The following is a 21189-nucleotide window of genomic DNA, read 5'->3' as shown; positions in this document are numbered from 1 at the left end:
ATATTGTGACTTAAGCTCCAAAACTGTGTGCCAGTAGTTTTATAATTTAATTTAGAGTCTAGTGTTCCCATGTGTCGTAAGTCTATCAGTTGGATTTATTATTAAAGACAACTAAACCCTAAAATGAGTATGGCTAAAAATGCCATATTAAATGGCTGATTATTAAATTCCGATGCTAGTTGTACTGGTTTCTGTACTGCATGCAAGTGCTCAGTGAGTGACAGCAGCACAGAGCATGTGCAGTGAATCAGCAGAAAAGAAGATGGGGAGCTACTGGGGCATCTTTGGAGACACAGATCTTTACTGCTAAATGGTTGTGGTTGCCTTGGGCTGGTACAGGAGCACAAAATATAATGTACAACATTTCTAGATTCTTCTTTAGTTAAGCTTTAGTTCTCCTTTAAGCAGCCATATTATCATTCTAGAGTAAGTAAGTCATATTTGGCTGTAGGCTGTAATCTGCTTATAACTGTGAATACAATGTTCTTACCTGGGTACCTTCAGGCCCGATCTCATCCAGGGCTCCAGTAGTGCTGTACAAGAATTTAATGACCTTGTTGAAATTGTCATCTCCGATACTCCAAGATCCGTCCACCAGGAAAACCAGATCAGCCTTGGCAGCCTTGCACACTGGTACAACATAGGTTGTTAGAAAGAAACATTTTACATCCATAATTGACAATAACTTGTTCTGCTGCTGTGGGAGTAACATTACAGATATTCTGATTTATAACTACCATATGTATTGAGTGTGCCAAGAAGAACATAGCTATGCCTAATCACTCCTCAGTTCTCTGTCCATAAATAACAGGGTGTGTTTTAGTTCATTTGTAAAGCTTTATATTCCCTAGCTGGGAGTCTCAACACCATACTGTACCTTCTCTGGCAACAGGAATGGTTGGAGGGGGTGGAGTAGTTGGTGGAAGTGTAGGCTCTGCAGTTGGTACTGGTACTGAAGAAAGAGAAAGAAATAACCATATAAAACCATTCTATTTCAGATATATGTAGAGTTTTTACTCTACAAGAGGTCAAATCTCCAAACAAAAGTTCAAGGGAATGCCCTAAATCTACTTACATGTGGTCTCCACAATGCTCACACCCAGTCCTTCAGCCTCCTGGAGCTGTGCATATACAGTTATCCTATACCTGGTGTTGGGGAAAAGCTCATGAAAGCAGTGCCTGGAAGTTCCTCCACCAAGCGAAGCCTCCTGCTTTGACCCATCTGCAACAAAAAGGCAATTAGAAACATGTAATACACAAGAGCCATCTTTATCCTTTAAATTATAGTCTTATAAATGGTGCTTCGTGATGTCATCAGTAGTAATAATCAGTGCTTGGTAATGTCATTTCTGACACATGACTCACTGAAACATGTGCATTATGATGAATAATCTACCCCCTGTTGTAACATCTGATGATATAAGAAGTCACCTTGACGTTCCATGACCTGTATAAAGCCTGGAGGCAACTTCGGGCAACTTTTCATCATAGCCTATGGGAAAACCAACTGAGGCAGTTCGGGGAGAGAGTCGCTCAGAAGAAGAGGCGATTAGTCACCAGGCGACAAAATCTCCCCGAATCTCCTCGTGTGAACTAACCATAAGAGGTCTCTGGGTTCCTGAATTTCACATGAACATATTCACCCATTGTTTCTCAATTACTAGAGGTTTTAATTCAGCAATACATTTAGAGGGGGTTCAGCAAACTTTGTAGGACTTGTACTCCCATAGATATAACTGGAATTCAACTATATAAAATGTTGGTTTTGTACCAAACCCCAGATGACTTAGAGCATGTGATATAATTTGGATTACTTTATGCTTGAGGCTACAGATTTAGGGTTTTACTCACATTCATAGTAACACAGTGCAACTGGATAATATTATTCTTGAGTTGCTCCTTCCTTCTCTACCAGTCTGGTACATTATCATGGGCCCAAAGACTTGTTTTAGATGGAAATGTTTCCATTTAATCTTTGCACTGGCCAAACCCAAGTCAGCAAAAATCCCAGCAACATCTAACAATGAAGACTATTAAAGGCCAAATGTTTTAGAAGTGATTTAGATTTCTATAGTAGGAGAAAGATGTGAGAAAAAAGGTATTTTTTTTTTGGATGAGACAGGGCAACATAAAATGGGGAGCAGGAGCAGGGAAGGAATGAGAGAAGGGTTTTTGGAATCTAGACTTCCACAAACTGTAGGGCATTTACACACTGGGTGCCTGCAGTATGGGAGCTAGAAAACAGGACCAAGACTGGTGCCCCAAATCAGTATCCGTATTTTGCAGAGCATTGTGGGGATCGTTCACCTTTGAGTTAACTTTTAGTATGATGTAGAGAGTCAGCAACAGGTCTTAGTTTTTTGTTATTTGTAGGTTTTTAATTATTTGACTTTTGTTCAGAAACTCTCCAGTTTGGAGTTTCATAGCAACCAGGGGGGTAGTGCGAATGAGAGACTGATATATGAATAGGAGAGGATGTGAATAGGAAAAAACAACAATAAAATTGTAGCCTCACAGAGCAATCATTTTTGACTACTGGGGTCAATGATTGACCCCCCATGTGAAAGTTGAAAATAGTAAAAAGTGAAGGTGAACCACCGCTTTAACAGCTGAATATCAAATAGTTATTAAACATCCCACTTTGCTCTCTTATAACACAAGCCTTGGGATTGTGAATATAGGCGCCGGTTACTAAGTTTGGGGCACGATGCCCAAAGTGTGAAAAATAGGCATCTTGTATCAAGCACAAAAAGTTGCAATTTACTCTAATTAAAGCAAAGTCCACAAGGGGAGGATGGTGGGTGTTATGTTGGCAGCCTCTCATATGCCCCTAGCCTTTACCAGGTGTTATTACAGGGCTGCCTTGCTGCTGACAGCACTTACATTGGTACATTAAACATATAGTGCACGCTACAGAACGCTGGTAAATACTATGGACAGAATATAAGAACTATATTTTGGGTCACTGACTTCTGGGGCATTTGTAAATGCTCCCTTATCTCTAGATATACTTCAGAATAATGGACTGGTTCTCCATACAGACATTGGTCTGATTTCAATATGTAGCGTAAATCATTTACACCTGTTGGTCAATCTAAAAACAACTGGACTTGCTGAGTAATCAATGAAGACGTTTCACTAGTCTTTTTTGTCCATAGCAGGAAAATTGCCTATTATTGGCCTATCCCTGGTAAATCATAAGTACTGCTAGCGACAGCCTACTCAAAAGGTTACGCTAGACATGTAGCATTGATTTCACCGAACTCCTGCCGTGTTAGTAAATAAATAAAGTGTAAATAATGTGTTAAATAAACACTACTGATGATACAGGAGCTACACCTAAAACTGGTTATATATATAATAATGACTACTGAATGCTACATGTCATGTACTAGCAGTACTTATGATTTACCAGGGATAAGCCAATAATAGGCAATTTCCCTGCTATGGACAAAAAAGGCTCATAAATAACACCACTGGATGGATCACATGGACACACCATAACATGGACTTGGATATCTGGAAATCTGATATCCAGAAAGCTCCAAATTACGGAATGGCTGTCTCTTATAGACTACATTTTATCCAAATAATCCAAATTTTTAAAAATGATTTCCTTTTTCTGTGTAATAATAAAACAGTAGCTTGTACTTGATCCCAACTAAGATATAATTAATCCTTATTGGAAGCAAAACCAGCCTATTGGGTTTATTTAAAGCGGACATGATTTTCTAGTAGACAAGGTATGAAGATCCAATTTACAGAAAGATCCGTTATCCGGAAAACCCCAGGTCCTGAGCATTCTGGATAACAGGTCCCATGCCTGTACTATGAATAGATAAAACTATTTTTCGAAATTTTGTACTACTATGTATAAAGTTTGTTTGTCAGTCACTTTACGAGGTGAATTGGGGAGGTTCCTGGCAATTGGAGAGGGTATTTATTCCCATAACACCCTGCACTCTGTACACTTGATAAAGGGTTTTACCCGAAACATGTAGGGGCAGATTTATCAAGGGTCGAATTTCGAAGTTAAAAATACTTCGAAATTCAATCATCCAATTTGTGTATCCTGCGCTCGAAGTAAAATCGTTCCATTCGAACGATTCGAAGGATTTCAGCGATCGATCGAATGATTTTACCTTGACTTCCAAAAATGCTGTAGAAGGTCCCCATAGGCTGACATAGCACTTCGGCAGGTTTATTATGGCGAAGTATTGAAAGCGAAGTTTTTTTAAAGAGACAGTACTTCGATTATCGAATGGTCGAATTTTCTAAACATTTTACTTTGAATCGAATTCGAAGTCGTAGTATCCTATTAGATGGTCGAAGTATCCAAAAAATTACTTTGAATTTCGAAAATTCCCTTGAATTTGACCCTTAATAAATCTGCCCCATAGTGTTTTACACTGCTAAAATTCATGTCAATTTGCAGTTTGAAAATCACTGCCTGAAAGTTGTTTATCCCAATTTCTACCAATATTTGTGATTACTTTTGGGGTTACACAGACTCCTGGAATAACTACAGCTCTACAAACTTTTTTTTATTTGGTACGGTCGAGCCAGCATTTTGTTTCTCGTCAGAGAAGAGTTATAGACATACCCATGAGCGACTCTATGATGATTCTGTAGGCCATTGCGTGGCTGTGCAGCTGCCATTGGGCACACAGGCTTCTCATTCTTATCTGATAGGCATTCAGGTCCTTCACTCCCAAGTACACTGTTAATTAAGAACAGAATATTAAAGGGATCCTGTCATTGGAAAACATGTTTTTTTCAAAACGCATCAGTTAATAGTGCTGCTCCAGTAGAATTCTGTACTGAAATCCATTTCTCAAAAGAGCAAACAGATTTTTTTATATTCAATTTTGAAATCTGACATGGGGCTAGACATATTGTCAGTTTCCCAGCTGCCCCTGGTCATGTGACTTGTGCCTGCACTTTAGGAGAGAAATGCTTTCTGGCAGGCAGCTGTTTTTCCTTCTCAATGTAACTGAATGTGTCTCAGTGGGACATGGGTTTTAACTATTGAGTGTTGTTCTTAGATCTACCAGGCAGCTGTTATCTTGTGTTAGGGAGCTGTTATCTGGTTACCTTCCCATTGTTCTTTTGTTTGGCTGCTGGGGGGGAAAGGGAGGGGGTGATATCACTCCAACTTGCAGTACTGCAGTAAAGAGTGATTGAAGTTTATAAGAGCACAAGTCACATGACTTGGGGCAGCTGGGAAATTGGCAATATGTCTAGCCCCATGTCAGATTTCAAAATTGTATATAATGATAGAGTAGCGTGGGAATGAGATGCTCTGGATAGCAGTGTGGGAAATGATGGTACTAGTTGATACCCAGGTTGATAATAAGTTGTTGGCATGATATTTAAAGGGCAAGTCAAGCCCAAAATAAAATGTTGCCTAATAAAAGAAAACATAATTCTAAGCAACTTTCCAATATGCATTAATTAAACATTTTCAGTGCTCTTAAAGTTATTTGTAAAAACAATGCTTTTGAAAGTAGCAGTTTTTAACTCCTGGTTGTTACTTTTTAAACAATGTTGCATCAGTCTTGGTTCCCCAGCAAAGTCAGGTCTGTTAATCAGCTGCCTTGTCTTACATTGTATCAACAGTCTTAGACATCAAGGCAGAGAACAGAAGGGGACAGACAAACACTGCTTTCAATAGCAATACAAATAACGTAAAAACCATAGGAAATGTGTAATGAATGTATAATGCAAAGTTGCTTAGAATAACGTTTTTTTTATTAGGCACATTTTTATTTTCGGGTCGACTTGCCCTTTAATGTCGTTAAGCATTGAATGTTCTTACATGTCTTTCCTAGGCCGGTTAAGGCATCGCTGAAACCAGTGGGGTACGAGGCAAGTACTTTCAGGCTGTATTCCGTTCCACTCAGAAGATTCAGAATGAGGATGGTGTTAATATCATCCCCAACAAATGTCTCCAAAGCTGGTCCTGGCACTGGGGAAACAGAGATAAACATAAAGCCCATAAGAAACGAATTATATAGATTCAGTGCATGTAGATTCCTGATGTTGTTGGATAAACACAGCTGCACATACAACAGAGATGCGACAACAAACACAGTGGGGAGACATAATATATATACAGTCAGGGCCGCCATCAGGGAGGGACAGGGGGGACAAGTGTCTCGGGCCCAGGAATGAAGGGGGGCCCGGCAGTGCTGCAGTTTTGAAAAGATCTGGGCCCCCCTTGAGAGCGCCATAGCCAGCAGAAGGACCAGCAGAAGGACCCGAAGCCACGAAAACAGCCAAAGCCAAACTCCCGAAGGGGCGAAAAGACCCGAAGTCACAAAAATAGCCAAGGTCCCGAAGCAGAGAAAAGATCCGAAGTCACGAAAACAGCCGAAATTGAAGTCCTGAAGCAGCGAAAAGACCCGAAGTCACGAAAGGAGGCGAAGTTGAAGTCCTGAAACCACGATGTTCAATTCTACTGAACACCAATGTGGGTTTTTTTTTTTTTATCCCCTGGCCACCAATCTATTATTTTAATATTCTATAGGCCCCTGCCACCAATGTTTTTTTTTTTAAAAAAAACAATTTTTGGGGCCCAGATTTTTTTAACTTGTAAGGGGGGCCCGGGCACCAATGTTTTTTTTAAAAAATATTTTTTGGGGCCCAATTTTTTTAACTTGTAAGGTAGGCCCTGGCACCAATGCTTACTGAGGAGTTACTATGTTGAGCTGTATATACTGGCACTAAAACTTTTATTACTAGACAATTTCCAAATATCACACGTTACTTAAAGGCTGATTTAAACAAATATATATCGATGCAGGAAATGTAGGAGTATAAACAAAACAAAGATCCCTATGATCTAAAAGACTCAAAGTCACGAAAGGAGGCGAAGTTGAAGTCCTGAAACCACGAGTTCAATTTCTCTGAACACCAATGTGGGTTTTTTTTTTTAATCCCCTGGCCACCAATGTATTATTATAATATTCTATAGGCCCCTGCCACAAATGTTTTTTTTTAAAAAAAAAAACAATTTTTGGGGCCCCAAATTTTTTTTAACTTGTAAGAGAGGCCGTGGCACCAATGTTTTTTTTTAAAAAAAAGTTTTTGGGGCCCCAATTTTTTTTAACTTGTAAGGGAGGCCCTGGCACTAATGCTTACTGAGGAGTCACTATGTTGTGCTGTATATACTGGCACTAAAACCTTCATTACTAGATGATTTCCAAATATCACACGTTACTTAAAGGCTGATTTAAACAAATATATATCGATGCAGGAAATGTAGGAGTATAAACAAAACAAAGATCCCTATGAGTTTATGTAACAGGCACCATCTTCGTTTTTATGTATTGTTTATACAGGGTGCAGGTTCCCGGCTGCACTGAAAAAGGCAAAGTCTCTCCTCTAATCTCGGCAAACAGTGACTGGATTAGGGACATCCTGAAATAAAGAGTTACGGTTCTCCGGTTAATTGGCTGAATTCCAGGATGCCCCACCTGTGTGTTTGCGAGACCCCTAATATAAACCAACTTTAATAGTGATGATAGATAACTGCTGGCAAACTTAGGTTCAGAAATGGGAACTGGCACCTCCACATGTTCAGATCCCACCTTACTTGCGCTAAATATAAATATAGGAATGGATATAGGATGGGGCAGATTCATTCACAGGCCACCCTAGGCTATAGCTTAAGGGGCCAGTGTAAACAGGGCCCATCTATCATTTTTTTCTATTATTTTCCAATTTATTTAATATTTGTGCTGCTGGGTCCAGTCAGATACACACAGATGCAGTCAATGTCGTAGGCTGAACCTGACCTGACGTAGAGAGTGTTGGTGCACGCATCCCTGGATCTACACACAATTGGACCCAGCAGTAGCCTAGAAGGGGGGCTGTGTGGATGTAGCCTAGAAGCCCCACATTTCATTAATCCACCACTGGATGTAGGTCATGCCAGTCTCCAGTACCTAATCTGGCGAGTACAGCAGGCCAGAGGTTTGTGATCACTATCCAAAATAATCAAGGCACTGGAGTGCCATTTAATCCCATAATAAGGTGTTTTGGGGAATTACAGGGCAGACTATGGCAATTTTCCATGGGGCAGGTTAACTCAGGGGTTCGTTTTTATGGTAAATAGGATTTATGGTAAATAGGTGCAGAACACCCAGCTCAAGGAATGGTAACGTTGAGCTCTACAGCTGATGTTGCCCTACAAGCCCCAGTGTGTCCTTACTAATTCATCTGGGAATTAAAGTTCTATAACAGCTAAAGTGCCAAAGGTCACCAAAGATGCTCCCTTCTGTGTCCCATGTAGATATCACAGTTGCTTTTGCCAGTATCATGCCAAACCAACATCCCCACTGGAAAAACCATCCTTTGCTCCAACCAAACTTTGGCCACCAAAAAGATAAGGAAACCATCTCACAGTAATTATTGTGCCATTTCTTTTTATCTAGACCAGGGCTGTCCAACTGGAGGCCAGCAGACTGGATGTGACACTGCAAGAGATTTATACTTTCAGTTTATTATAGTTTGGCCGCCAAAAATGAAGTGAATTATTGGTCCACAGCTAGGGTTACCACCTGGCCGGTAAAAATGAAAATACAAAAAGGGGGGCTGTGGGTGCACTCCTATAGCTGGCCATACACGCACAGATCCTATCTTACGAATCGAGGATTTGTACGCTTTTCGGATCATGTGTTGAGTCCCGACATCTTTCGTCCGGCGGAGATCGGACGATCGGACAGGTTTGATTTTAACCCGACCGATCCCGCCGGAGCCCATTGCGCATCTTAATAGGATCGTTCGGCCATACGACTGAATGTTCAGATTACCCCCGATATAGCCATGCTCGTTAATGGTATATCGGGGAAAGATCCGCTCGTTTGGCGATGTTGCCAAACGAGCGGATCTTTGCGTCTATGGCCAGCTTTAGGCTAAGTAAAAATGTATTAAAGTATAATGGAAGTGCTACTGACTTGGCCAATTAATCAGTGCACATTCCCTGGGCCCCTGTCCATACCTTGATGTGATATGGTGGCTTATCATCTTTATGATCATAACTTTGTAACTAAAAACCCCTGTCTTTGTGAACACATGCACTTGCATTTATACTGAATTACTTAGACAGGCGACTAGGGAATGTGCACTGATTAATTGGCCAAGTGAGTAGCACTTCCATTGTACTTTAATACATTTTTACTTAGCCTTAGGAGTGCTCCCACAACCCCCCTTTTGTATCGGTAAAAACGATGGCTGATCCCAAAGTTATTAATAGGGAAAAAAGATAAATATATAGGAAGGCCAGTATTTTTTTCCAGAAAAGGTGGCAACCCTATCCACAGCATGGAAACAATTTGACGGCACTAATTTTGTTTTTCTGCATTACAGCAGGCTAAAACAGCATTTAACATTTTTCTTTCCTTTACTCCTTTCTTTATCCTTTGATACAATGAGAAATATCCACATGACTGATATATATCTATATCTATATACATTATATATATATATATATATATATAGATAGATAGATAGATAGATAGATAGATAGATAGATAGATATATATATACAGTATGTATATATATTCAGGGTACAGAAGAAAAGGCATGGGTGTTACCATTCACAGGTTTATAGACGATTCTGTAGCCCATGGTGGGAGAAGGAGGGGAGTCCCAAGTAATCCTAAGCCTGTTGTACCATTCATCTGAGACGCGCAAGTTCCTGGGAGCGAGTAAAGGCACTGTGAGGAATGAGAAGAATTGTAGAGAGGGAATTTGTTACAATGCCATGTTATTGAAGCAGGTGCTTAATTAATTCTGAACCAACTCTTTTGTTTCACAAATTGAGAAAAATGCTTCAAAATTCCTGAAATCAGATAATATAGTCAGTGGGGGTCATTTATAAACTTGGCGCAGCGCATATTTATTCACAAATAGTTGTTTTGCCCATGCTTTATCCTGAACGCTTAAATATTGCACTGCCCCCGTCTTTCTAGTTTTTGCAAATTCGCATTGTGAATACATTTTCGTAAATGGCTCGCAAATGAGACGGGTGTTTGCGTGAGTGCGCCCACTGTGTGTTGTGAGCGAAAATATCGTTGATAGAAACTTAAATTGGGAATTTGCGAAACTGTTTTGCGAACACCAAAGCTGTGGCGTAATTCAAACACAGTATGTAAATAAATATTCGAAATTTGCGATTTTTGCCATATTTAAAAAGCTCTTATAGTCTTCGCATTGTGAAAAACAATTAGCCTTAGCCTGTTATTCAGCTGTTATTCAGCTTTATAAATATAAACAGGCGCAGGGCAAATGTATTCACTTTGCGAACCAATCTGCCCTGCGCGAAGTTTATAAATGAGCCCCAGTATGTGTTGCTATTGAGTCCACATTCCAGAAGGGAAGGAGAATGGAGCAAACTTAGCACCTAAATGATATCACCCTGCACACAAATTAGTGTAAAAACCATAGAAAAAAACACACAAATGGTTCCATAATACTCATCAGTGCATCAGCCTGCTCTCCACATGTGTAACTGACCCTACAGCCCAGTGTTTAGGGGGTTAATAATCTGTATTTATACAGTTGTAGCCCAAACGCACATGTTTTTCCAGATGCCGACACACTGTTTCCCTCTCCATTGAAATACACAGGCGTAACGGTGACTTTATACTCTGTGTCTGAGAGCAGAGGCTGCAGCACCACCTCGTTCAGCCTCCCGGGCACCATTCTCTAAGGGAGAAACAATGAAATGTTGCAACTATTAATCTTGAAAACATTACTTTTGTTCGATTATTGCATAGAATTGTTATTTCTCCATTTCTTTACTTTTTTTTTTTTTGGGTGATTCTGTCACCCGCATCCCTGTAATCAAATAAATGTATCCAATTTGTTTGTTCGGTTTTTGTTTTCCTTTAATTTCAGTTTTAACATTGAATGTAAATAGTTAAACGGTTGCCATGGGTTATATTTGCTGATTGTTAGTAAAGGTACCCTGTGCCAGCCCCAGAGAAAAAAACAGCAATATTTGCATAATTGCTGCTATTCCCTTCTCCGCCACCAGATGGCAGTGTATGTGTTCCATTTGCTTGACTCAATATACCAGTTTATTGGAACCTGTTGTCCAGTGTTGCCTTTAGAATATATGTGTGTGTTTTTTATGTATTATTTACCATGTATGTATTTTATAAACAGTAGTGCTGTTGAAGAAAACGGGAATCCAGTGTTCCCCCACCTTCTCTAGCTCGTCCATCCTTTTGCACCCATGTGTCACTATTAAATACCCAGAGGGTTTATAACTTACCTCTTCTTCGGCACCAGAAGGGTTAATGTAAGTGACTATATAATGGCGGATGTTGCCGTCAGTTATTTGCCAGGATACTTGCAGGCTGGACGTGGTTTCATCATCTATCAACAGGTTTCTTATCCCCAATCGGACAACTGAAAGAAAGAAATATATGATCATTAAAATGTCATTATTGATAATTAAGGGATTGTTTCTATTGGCAAGGCATGGCACTAGGTGTGAATATCAGCAGAGAATTGTGCCAGTCAAAACACAATTTATTATGTACCTCTGTCTGCTGGTACTATATTTGTGCTCTTAAAGGGGAAGTAAAGTCTAAAATAGAATAGGGCTAGAAATGCTGTATTTTGTATACTGCCCAGGTCAAGAGAGTCTGCCAGGATCTCCTTTGACATGGCGATCAGCCAATCACTGATCCCCCCATCATAGCCCCCCCCCGTGACATCTCTCGCTACGCTTGCAACATCACTGGCTCTTTGACATCATGGCTCCGCCCCCAGGCGCGGAAAGGTGGCAACCCTATGTGTAGAACAGCAGAACTTTTGTGACTACGCCCATTTTGTGGCCACACTCGCTAATTCCATGTCCATTTTTCATGGTTATGAAAGTTTTAACACATTTCTGGGAGTTTTATGTGCTATAACAGTTGTGCTAATGCAGCTAAAATTGCCCTCTGAGCTGCTATACTTAGTTCTCCCAAGAGACCTGCTTATCTTAAATTGTTACAATTGTATTTCTGCTTATGTTAAATTGTTACAAATGTATCGAAGCACAACTGCTCAGTGTTCTGGGCTCTGTGCCAAAAAGCCTCTTATTTTAATTTAGTTTCAGAAACTTTGTATCTTTTTCTGGTGTCAGTGCGGAAGATCAAAAAGAAAACATTTCAGTAATAATTCGGGACTGCAGGCTGAGCCTTCAAAATCGGGACTGTCCCGCAGAAAACAGGACAGTTAGGAGGTATGCATTATATAAGGCACCTACCTCTCACAATCAGCTCAGAGGAACCCTAACAATATGACGATTAGTAGCAGTTAATTCATTCATCACTTGGAGACAATTACCTGCGGTGGTTACTTTTGCTGTTGTAGCCACAGTCGTGGTCCTTCTCACTGTAACAAACACGATGGATTATAAAATACATTTCTGCTTTGATAGAAGTTTCCTTTATACATACAAATACATTTTTCCCAAATAAATTCCTAATTAACTACAGTAAATCCTATTTTGCATTCTTTTGTACAGTGCCGGTACCATTAACCAGCCATTTCCAGAGTTTCCAGGCAGAGGCGCCTTCATGGAGTCCAAACAGTCCCTGGCCCTGCACATAGTGGGGCCCCGCAGAGTAACAAATGTAGGAAGGAGCAGGGTTAGAATGCAGGTATAGCAGAGGCAGATAGACTGTGGGTACTATGAAATAGTCAGCTGTTAGTTGCTATGGGTTACTAGACTTGGTTCAGCTTTACCCTGTTGATTACATTTATTTGAATTGTGCCCTACCAGAGGCCCTTTAGGCTATAGATCCTACAAAAGAGACAGGTTGGATGGTTGGAATGGAAGGAGACAAAGCATTCCTTACATGTAGTGGCCATGGCAGCTAAGGCATCGCTCTCTGTCTCATCCCCGAATATGGCAGTTAATGAGACCTTGTACTCCGTGCTGTGTGTTAATCCATCAATGAGATGAGAGGTGATGTCGCCATTCAGGACAATCTATAGGAAGTGAGAACAAGACACATATATCGGCCATTCATTTTGTACATACACTACTAGTCGGTAGCGATCGATGACACTAACACAATAAACTAACACCCGCTGACTTCTGCTGATATTGGGCGCAGTTTAGAGACTGCCCTTACCAGGTCAAAGTCATGTGATTAAATGTTACCTGCATTAGGTATTAAAGACCATATTGAAATAAATGGAACTTAGGCAATATTCATGGTTTATGGAGACCCCTATAAACAAATTTACCTCTTGAGATTCCCCTCCACTCAGTGGCGTCCATACCAGTCTGTACATCACGATATCTGAAGCAAATTGTTTCCAGTACGCTCTGAAACTGTGTGTGGTTATGTCACCGACTTCCAGGCTCTGGGGATTCGGTACTTTTACTGAAAATTCATTGGATAAATTAGTTGTCTTTTCCCAAAGCAGATCATGGAGCATGAGGCCACATAAATGATAAAAGAATGCAAAGTTTTAATGGGAGAGAAGGCATTTCCCACCACTTACTCTTATTGAGTGATTCTGAACTTCATAAACAGCAATAGAAGGAGCATGGAAGAATGCAGGCAAAATGGTGCATGCTAGGAATGAGGTAGGGGAACCTGGCATGGGTTGGTGAAGGCAAGTAAAGTGCAGGGTTAAAGGAGAATTAAAGCCTAACTAAAGAAGTAGCTAGAAATGTTGTACATTATGTTTTGGGCTTCTGTACCAGCCCAAGGCAACCACAGCCCTTTAGCAGTAAAGATCTGTGTCTCCAAAGATGCCCCAGTAGCTTCCCATCTTCTTTTCTGCTGATTCACTGCACAAGTCTGAGGTAGTCTGGGTACATGGTTAGGGAATGCCAGGGCCTTGATGCTGCCCTGTTGTGTGTATTGATTTTAGGAAAGAACAAAAAATGTAAATTTTCCTTTCTGATGGAGTCACTTACATGTGGTGAAAGTGCCGGTTAACGGCTCAGATTCTCCTTCGTCAAAAACGGAGAAAATGGCGACGGTGTACTCAGTGAGGGACGACAGCTGCTTCAGATTGTAGGTTGACACTCGATCAACTACCACCTGCAAAGGAATTACAGATGTTAGAACTTGCAATGGGCAGAGACTGCCAGGATCTCAGCAGGTTATCTGGCTACTGGCCCATTGTGCCGGCCCTAAATTGCCACCAATGGAATTCCAAACGAATGAGCTGCTGGATTAGCTTGGAGCTTTACAGAAAGAATGACAAATACAGAACAAGAACAATATGAATCTATTACATGCATTCAGAACTTTATAAATCACCTGGACAAGAAGAAGTAGAAGAAGAAGAAGAAGAAGGTTGGGGCAACGCAAAAAGCCTCTGGATGATTCATGCACAATGTGTCCATCCTGCCTCTTCAGATGAATGATGCGTAATTGCAACAACCTACTGTGGGAGCTACTGCCACCTTGGATGCGGCAATTGCTCCAGGGTTTCCACAGCAGGTATGCGACAATAAGCACACCAAACTTGTGCCCAATGCTCAGCCCAGTGTTTTACCCCAAGCTGCTCCTTGCACTTCCACTAGCTGGACTCGGGGGCAAATAAAGGGGCACTTTATGTCTGAAATTGCACTTTGCACTTTGCACTTGCTTTCATCATTTTCCCCTTCTGTCTTATTATTACAGAGCAAATCAATCAAAAATGAAGAACTTTTTTTTTTTTTGCTTCCCCTCTATTCATAAGAAATTTTCAAATACTTTTTGAATACAATATTAATGAAATTTGTTCCAGTAAGTGAAAAATCTGATTATTTTAATGGAATTGGAAATGGTTTTTTTAAAGGGGAAGGAAAGCTCCGATCCAAGAGGGTTGCCAAATGTTAAGGAACTTCCCCAAGAATCGTAATGACTTACCTGAAATCCTTGGAGCTCCTTTTAGCCAAAACCTGCATTGGCCCAGGGCATTTTTGCGAGTGATCTTCACCAGGTACACCTGCTCAGTAGCGTTAAAAGCTGGACTTTAACAAAAAAAGCTGCTATTTATGCTCTACTGCGCATGCGTTGGCCACTGGATTTTGAAGAAAGAAGAAGGGAAGAAGAGGATCCCTCACTTGCAGTTTTCCATTTACAGGAGCACTGGCCTGGAGTATCAGGTGATTCATTACAATTCTTGGGGGGTGCCCTAACATTTGACACCCACCTTGGATTGGAGATTTTTTTCTCCTTTAACAGGAGAGAAAAATCCATGTATATTTTACTATTGATAAAGAAGAAAATAGAACACAAGTAACTCACATCGTTGGTTTCTGCCCGTCCGGTTTTCACGTACATAATCCGATACCCATTGACTCTCTTGTTGGAGTGATCCCAAGATACTGTGGCGCTGCTGTGCCCAATGGCTGTAAATCGAATGTTCCTGGGTGGGCTTAAAGGCACTGCATGGGAATAAAGTAAATACGCGTTAAAGGGATTGCGTAAACTGTCAAACAAACAATATCTACTTGATGTGAGCCTCACTATTTCCTCAGTATGGAATGAAATAAAGTAAAATAACATTTAAAATGCCTAATTACAGCTGCAATGAAACATATGTGCATAGCTGCCCCTACTAGCGAATGAAAATTTAGGACACACCCAGATCAATCTAAACCCCACCCAGATGCATCCAGGTTACACCCAGATATTCTTTCTGTGTAATAGCTTTGTGATCAGTCCTATGATGAAATGATTGGACGGGCACACATAATAATAACACAAGCACACCCTACCCCTATCCAGCAACATAGCAACCAATCAGCAGTTAGCTTTACCTCATTGATTACAATATTGAAAATAAAGGGCCTATTTAATTTTCCTTGAACACTAACAGCTGTAAAATTGCTCCTTATAGAGTTTATTTTCCCAGTATTTTCATCTGGAGCATTAACATGCTCTGAACAATTTAGGGGTACGGTATGTGACTGTAAATGGGATGCCCATGTCTCCCCCCCCAGCCTGCCCCTCTCCATTCTGTATCATCCAATCAACAATACTTCTAAGAATATATGCTCAATCCAAATCTCTAATGGCACTTATGTTGTATGGACTTATTCAGGGCACACAAACAGAAAGGGGAAATCCTGGCACCTTATGATCTGTGTTAAGGACATTTCATGGTTTTCCAGGAATCTTCTTATTTTAAAGAGCTGGTGATCATCCAAGACTGCTTCAGGGCTACAACCTCCGGGGCAACCTTGAGTAAGAAGAGCCCTAAGCACCATCTCATCCTCCCCTCATTGTGTTTTTATGGGGAAAATGTAGCTAACCCCTTCCCCTGTTACCTCTACCCATCCACTTTCCTTCTCCTCTGTAGCTTTATTATTGTATAGATTTGTATATTAAATAGATATTTGTTTTAATATATCTTATTTAGAATATATAATAAAGTATATTTTTCAAATAAAAAAAAATAGCCTTTGAAACAATATAGCCAGAAAGCTGTATTTTTTAGGAAATAGCAAATGCACCATAAGGTTTAGCATTTTCAACATAAGTATTTTTTGAGCTTTATCACAAATCATTCACTTTGTTCCCAGGGATAATTAATAGAAATGCATATGAAACAGAATGGAAAGGACTGGCAACAGGGAAGGGCATTTGAGGGACATTGTTAATTAGTCCTTTAATATTATATTACATTAATCTCAAAGGAAAAAAATCCTTGACCTTGTCCAAGTGGACACACTGAAATTAAGCTATGACCCAAGGTCAGACAGACATGGCTCAAGAACCTTGTTGACTTGGAAGGAATTAGTTATGGTCGGCCAACAAAAGTCAGCACTTAACCTTTGTGGCTTTCACTTGTCAACTAATAAACCTTTATTCGAATGCTGTAATCCTATTTACCATGTCACGTAGATTTAAATAGATACAAGAGGGACTGTATTAAACACTCTCACTAGTGTTTGAACCTATAGTTAAAGTGCACACATCAATGTTATTTCCAGCGTTGAAGGTGCAGTCTATTAGAGCCCACACTCTTGTTGGGAATCAATACTATTTTTGGAAGAAAATCCCCCTTCTCGAAAGCAACCAATCAGCTGTTGGCTCTCATTATTAGAACTGCACTAGGTTGTTTAAACTGCCGATTGATTTCTATTTATGTCTCCCAACATCCCTTATCTGACAATCTGGAAATGTAAGGGAATTATTCAAATCTGGTTCAGCCATAACCATTTTAGATGAGCCATGCTCAAACTACCCCTTGATCTACCTCAAACTGGCACTGTGAAACCATAACCTTGTACTTGTTACTCTGAGCATGATGTCCTGTTCTAGCTGACTACAAATTCGATTCTGCATCTTTTGTACGTACAACTGTGCATCACTTACACGTTGTCTCCTGCGCAGTGAGTGGGTCGCTGGCTTCTTCTCCGAACATGGCATAGACAGTCACTGCGTATTCTGTGTTAGGAGTCAGGTCGTCCAACTTAACATCTGTGAGTGACCCATCAACTTTCATCTGTAACGTAAGACACACATTAGCACCTCGACACTCTGCCCTGAGCACTATGTAAAGATAAATCTATTTCTAAGACTTTATCCAGCAGCCTGTAGGGTCAATTTGTCCTCTTTTAAGGCTTTTAAGGTATTAGTCTAATGGACCAATACTAGATGCATGCACCAAACAAGACCGATCAGGCTAATAAACATGAACCCTTAATTTAGTGCCATCATTTTCACGTAATATAGCCTTTTCCCCCCATTTTGTAATTCTATACCTTGAAATATTTGAATGTTCTACTATGTGAAATCCACACATGAAATCACATGAAGCACATGAAATCGAAACTATTGCACATTTGAGATGGCGTGCAACGGTGCAAACCTGCATCATTATGGGTTTCATGCAGGTGGGGAAAGGGCATTTTGACTCCAATTAGGCACAAATTTTTTTGGGTGCAAAAATAAGGTGTAGGTACAATATACAGTAACTAGATGTTACTGAGCCTGACAGCAAATTAATTTTAGGGCCCCCAACATATCCAGAGGTTGTCCTGTTTTATCATTAGATGATCAAATTGTACATTATTTGGAACTCATGGACCCCCTATAACTCCTAAGCCCCCCTGCAGCCGAAGGGCCATTTCCTATATAGTTACATTCCTGGGAGAGGAGTATTTATGGCTGGTCAGTGGAAGGTAGGAGGTTTGAGGGTCTTGCAAGGTTACAATCCTACATGGTCCATTGCCTGTACTAAGCAATACTTTAATACTTTTATACACATTGCAGAAATGTCAACAAAAATGATGCTCTACTGTATTTAATTGAAATAGTCATTACCCTACGGCCTTTGAGAGGATTGGCTGGAACACCAGTAACAAGAGCAAGCAAGTGTAGTTGGCAATTATACTAAGGAGTTATTAGAGTTCAGTGCCTGAGGGATGGGATTATCCGTCTGCTCTTGGATCGGGGAGTTTACCAGCGCTTGGTTTTTGCACTGGTTATGTAAGAGGACACAGAGAGGAACCATATGAGACAATGGGTCCCCTTCCCTAAGGCACAGGCAAGTTACAGGTCCCTGGGGGGTATGCTATCCATTCTTTTCAGAACTCCTGTACCTTTTGTGTTCAAAATTTGTCCTGGTCCAGAAACCTGTAGCAACCAAACCAGAACCAGATAGCAACGTACTGGCCTTTCAGAATTAACATCATGTAAGCAAGCATCTCATTTCAGTGAACTGGGGCAAATCTGACATCATTACTTAACAATAACTCCCAGGCTATAACACATTATACTCTGTACTACCTGAGTGTTTGTGGAATGGCAAGTTATAATGATATATTTATCTTTAAGGAGTAAAGAAATAACCTCTTTCTCATCTGCTGCTAACCCTTCAGTAAGAGGAGCGTATAAGATCATGTAACCAGTAGCGCCAGCGACTCCGACCCATTTAGCTCTCATACTTCTGTGGGTGACATCATATAACTGCAGATCCGATGCCATTGGAAGCGCCACTGGAATTAAACCAAGGCAAAAGAAAAAACAAATTAGCCTTCAAATGACAGCACTAAGGATAATTTATAAATGATGACGGGTTACAATCCTTAACTTACATGTGGTTTCAGAACCTCGAAGGCCTTCACCGGCACTGTTAATATAAACAGCAAACACTGCTAACTGGTATTCTGTAAGGGACATCAAGTTTTTCAGCACTGTGGTAGAGACACTGCCATCGACAACAACCTAAATAAAAAAACAGTGTATGGTTTCTAGAGATTGCACACTGCAGTAGTACTACATTCTACATCTCCTGGTGTAGCTATTACAATCATAGGAGCAACTTTACCAAAAAAGCTTTCATCCATACAAAAATATTCTCCGTCTGAGGTCCCACCTTTAGCTGGGGCTAGCCTGAGCTCATAACACGGCTATAGATAATTTAGATATATATTTAGATATTTTTCTTTGATTATCTACCTAGACCAGGGATCCCCAACCTTTTTAACCCGTGAGAAACATTCAGAACCAAAAGGAGTTGGGGTGCAACGCTAGCATGAAAAATGCTCTTGGGTGCCAAATTTGTGCTGTGATTGGCCATTTGGTAGCCCCTATGAAGTGATTAAATCTTGCTTTTTTAATAATAAAGAAGGTCCAATCGTGGATTCTAGTTTGATTGGACTTTTTTTTATTTAAATACTCAAAAAACTTTCTATCATACCTATCTATTAGCTCTGGAAATGCATCTGGGCGTTGTGGGTTTAGCTCAGGAAACCCATTCTCATTGTTCATCAATTCAGTCTCACATTACTCACTGTTCTTGGTTGTATATGTGTATGTGTGTTATTATGCATGCGGCAAATATGTTTGTTCAGTATGTACTAGTGTATGTAATCCTTGTTGTAGTCTACTTTTCATTATAACATTTGTCTATGCTAAGCATGCCAATGGACTTGTCCTGGAAAGCAGACAAAATAGTTAAATGCCCTTGTATCTTTACCTCTTCTGGCTGCACTCCTTTACTTGGATAGTACACAACTCTGTACTTTTCAACTTTTCCTGGTGCATGAGTCCAACTAACACGGAATCCTCTGGCTGTGATCTCCGACGTGACCAGTTCTGATGGAGATCCAGTGACTGAAGTAACCGTGGTTCCTGGAAGGCATCACTGCTTATATTAATGCAATTTAAAGCATCATAATTCTTCCATATTTACAGATTTAGCTATTTCATATTATGCAGTGTGAAGGAAAAGGCGGTGACCAGTGTAATGATGTGATTCTTGGGGGGTTATTTATCAAAGTTCAATTTTATCTCAACATTTTCTGCTGCAAACTCCGATCAAATCCGCTCTGGTTTTTTTAACCTTATTTATTGTTACATTTTCCCGAAAATTTGCTTTGCAGGATTTTCATGATTTTTTGGATTTTTCACCCAAAAAGTCTTATGGTTTTTGCCTGAAAACTCTGAAAAGTTTGGGGTATTGCATGAAACCCAGCGCACCTCAAAAAATCATTGGGACTTCTCCCATTGACTTACATGCAACCTCGACAGGTCTGAGATGCCAGATTTTCTAATTCGGACTTTTCCATCCTCGGGGTTTAATAAGTTCCGAAAAATTTTTGATTTTTTAAAAGTCTGATTTTATATTAAAAAAAAATCAAGAATTTTTCATGATTTTTGCATTCGGAGTTTAGTTAATAACCCCCTAAGTCTGTTGGGAATTAGAGCAATAATATGAATTTATGAAAATAAATTTACATCCCTAAAAACCTGGGCATTGGAGGAGACTTTTGTATATATTGACACCACATTTTAACAGATAAAAAGCCTGGGACAACTCCATGTGCCATTAGCCTAAAACTCTGTAGCGAAATGATGTAAAATCCAAGATAGCTTGAGACACCCCTTTTGGATAACTCCAGGTACATTGATGGAAATGAATGCTTGATTGCAGTTTTAATCTAAATGCAATATCCCAGGACTGTGAACACATTTATAAAGGAATGCTTGTAGTCCTTAGACTATGGATTGTGTTGATGTGCATTAGTCAACTCCAATACCCTTGTGTACAGAATAAAGCCTCCAGGAATTCTGCTCATCACTGCGGAGACATCACAATTAATTCATATTCTCCCCTATTATGTTATACTGCTGTACAGTCTAATTATTCTCTCCAGTTGATTTACTGAGGGTGATCATGCAAATGATGTTTAATAAAAAGTCTACCTTTTCATGTCAT

At 40.1% G+C, this 21189-nt stretch overlaps 1 protein-coding gene across 2 annotated transcripts in view; it reads right to left on the bottom strand.

Moving 5' to 3' along the window:
• col14a1.S (collagen, type XIV, alpha 1 S homeolog) overlaps nucleotides 1-21189 on the bottom strand; it is a 107737-nt gene that overhangs the window by 45751 nt on the left and 40797 nt on the right. For both annotated transcript variants that reach the window (XM_041568000.1, XM_018223924.2), the window contains exons 10-26: nucleotides 19948-20102; nucleotides 19064-19193; nucleotides 18819-18964; nucleotides 17340-17469; nucleotides 15264-15403; nucleotides 13940-14066; nucleotides 13258-13397; nucleotides 12864-12996; nucleotides 12349-12396; nucleotides 11285-11421; nucleotides 10584-10713; nucleotides 9600-9722; nucleotides 5819-5968; nucleotides 4604-4720; nucleotides 1076-1222; nucleotides 878-952; nucleotides 491-630 (exon numbers count right to left, since the gene is read on the bottom strand). In XM_041568000.1, the coding sequence (XP_041423934.1) occupies nucleotides 491-630; nucleotides 878-952; nucleotides 1076-1222; nucleotides 4604-4720; nucleotides 5819-5968; nucleotides 9600-9722; nucleotides 10584-10713; nucleotides 11285-11421; nucleotides 12349-12396; nucleotides 12864-12996; nucleotides 13258-13397; nucleotides 13940-14066; nucleotides 15264-15403; nucleotides 17340-17469; nucleotides 18819-18964; nucleotides 19064-19193; nucleotides 19948-20102 (2168 nt within the window). The remainder of the gene's footprint in view (nucleotides 1-490; nucleotides 631-877; nucleotides 953-1075; nucleotides 1223-4603; nucleotides 4721-5818; nucleotides 5969-9599; nucleotides 9723-10583; nucleotides 10714-11284; nucleotides 11422-12348; nucleotides 12397-12863; nucleotides 12997-13257; nucleotides 13398-13939; nucleotides 14067-15263; nucleotides 15404-17339; nucleotides 17470-18818; nucleotides 18965-19063; nucleotides 19194-19947; nucleotides 20103-21189) is intronic.

This window comes from Xenopus laevis, chromosome 6S, assembly GCF_017654675.1.
Source record: "Xenopus laevis strain J_2021 chromosome 6S, Xenopus_laevis_v10.1, whole genome shotgun sequence".
NCBI lineage: Eukaryota > Metazoa > Chordata > Amphibia > Anura > Pipidae > Xenopus > Xenopus laevis.
Note: the sequence above shows the minus strand (reverse complement) of the source record. Positions and strands in the feature narration are given on the sequence as shown.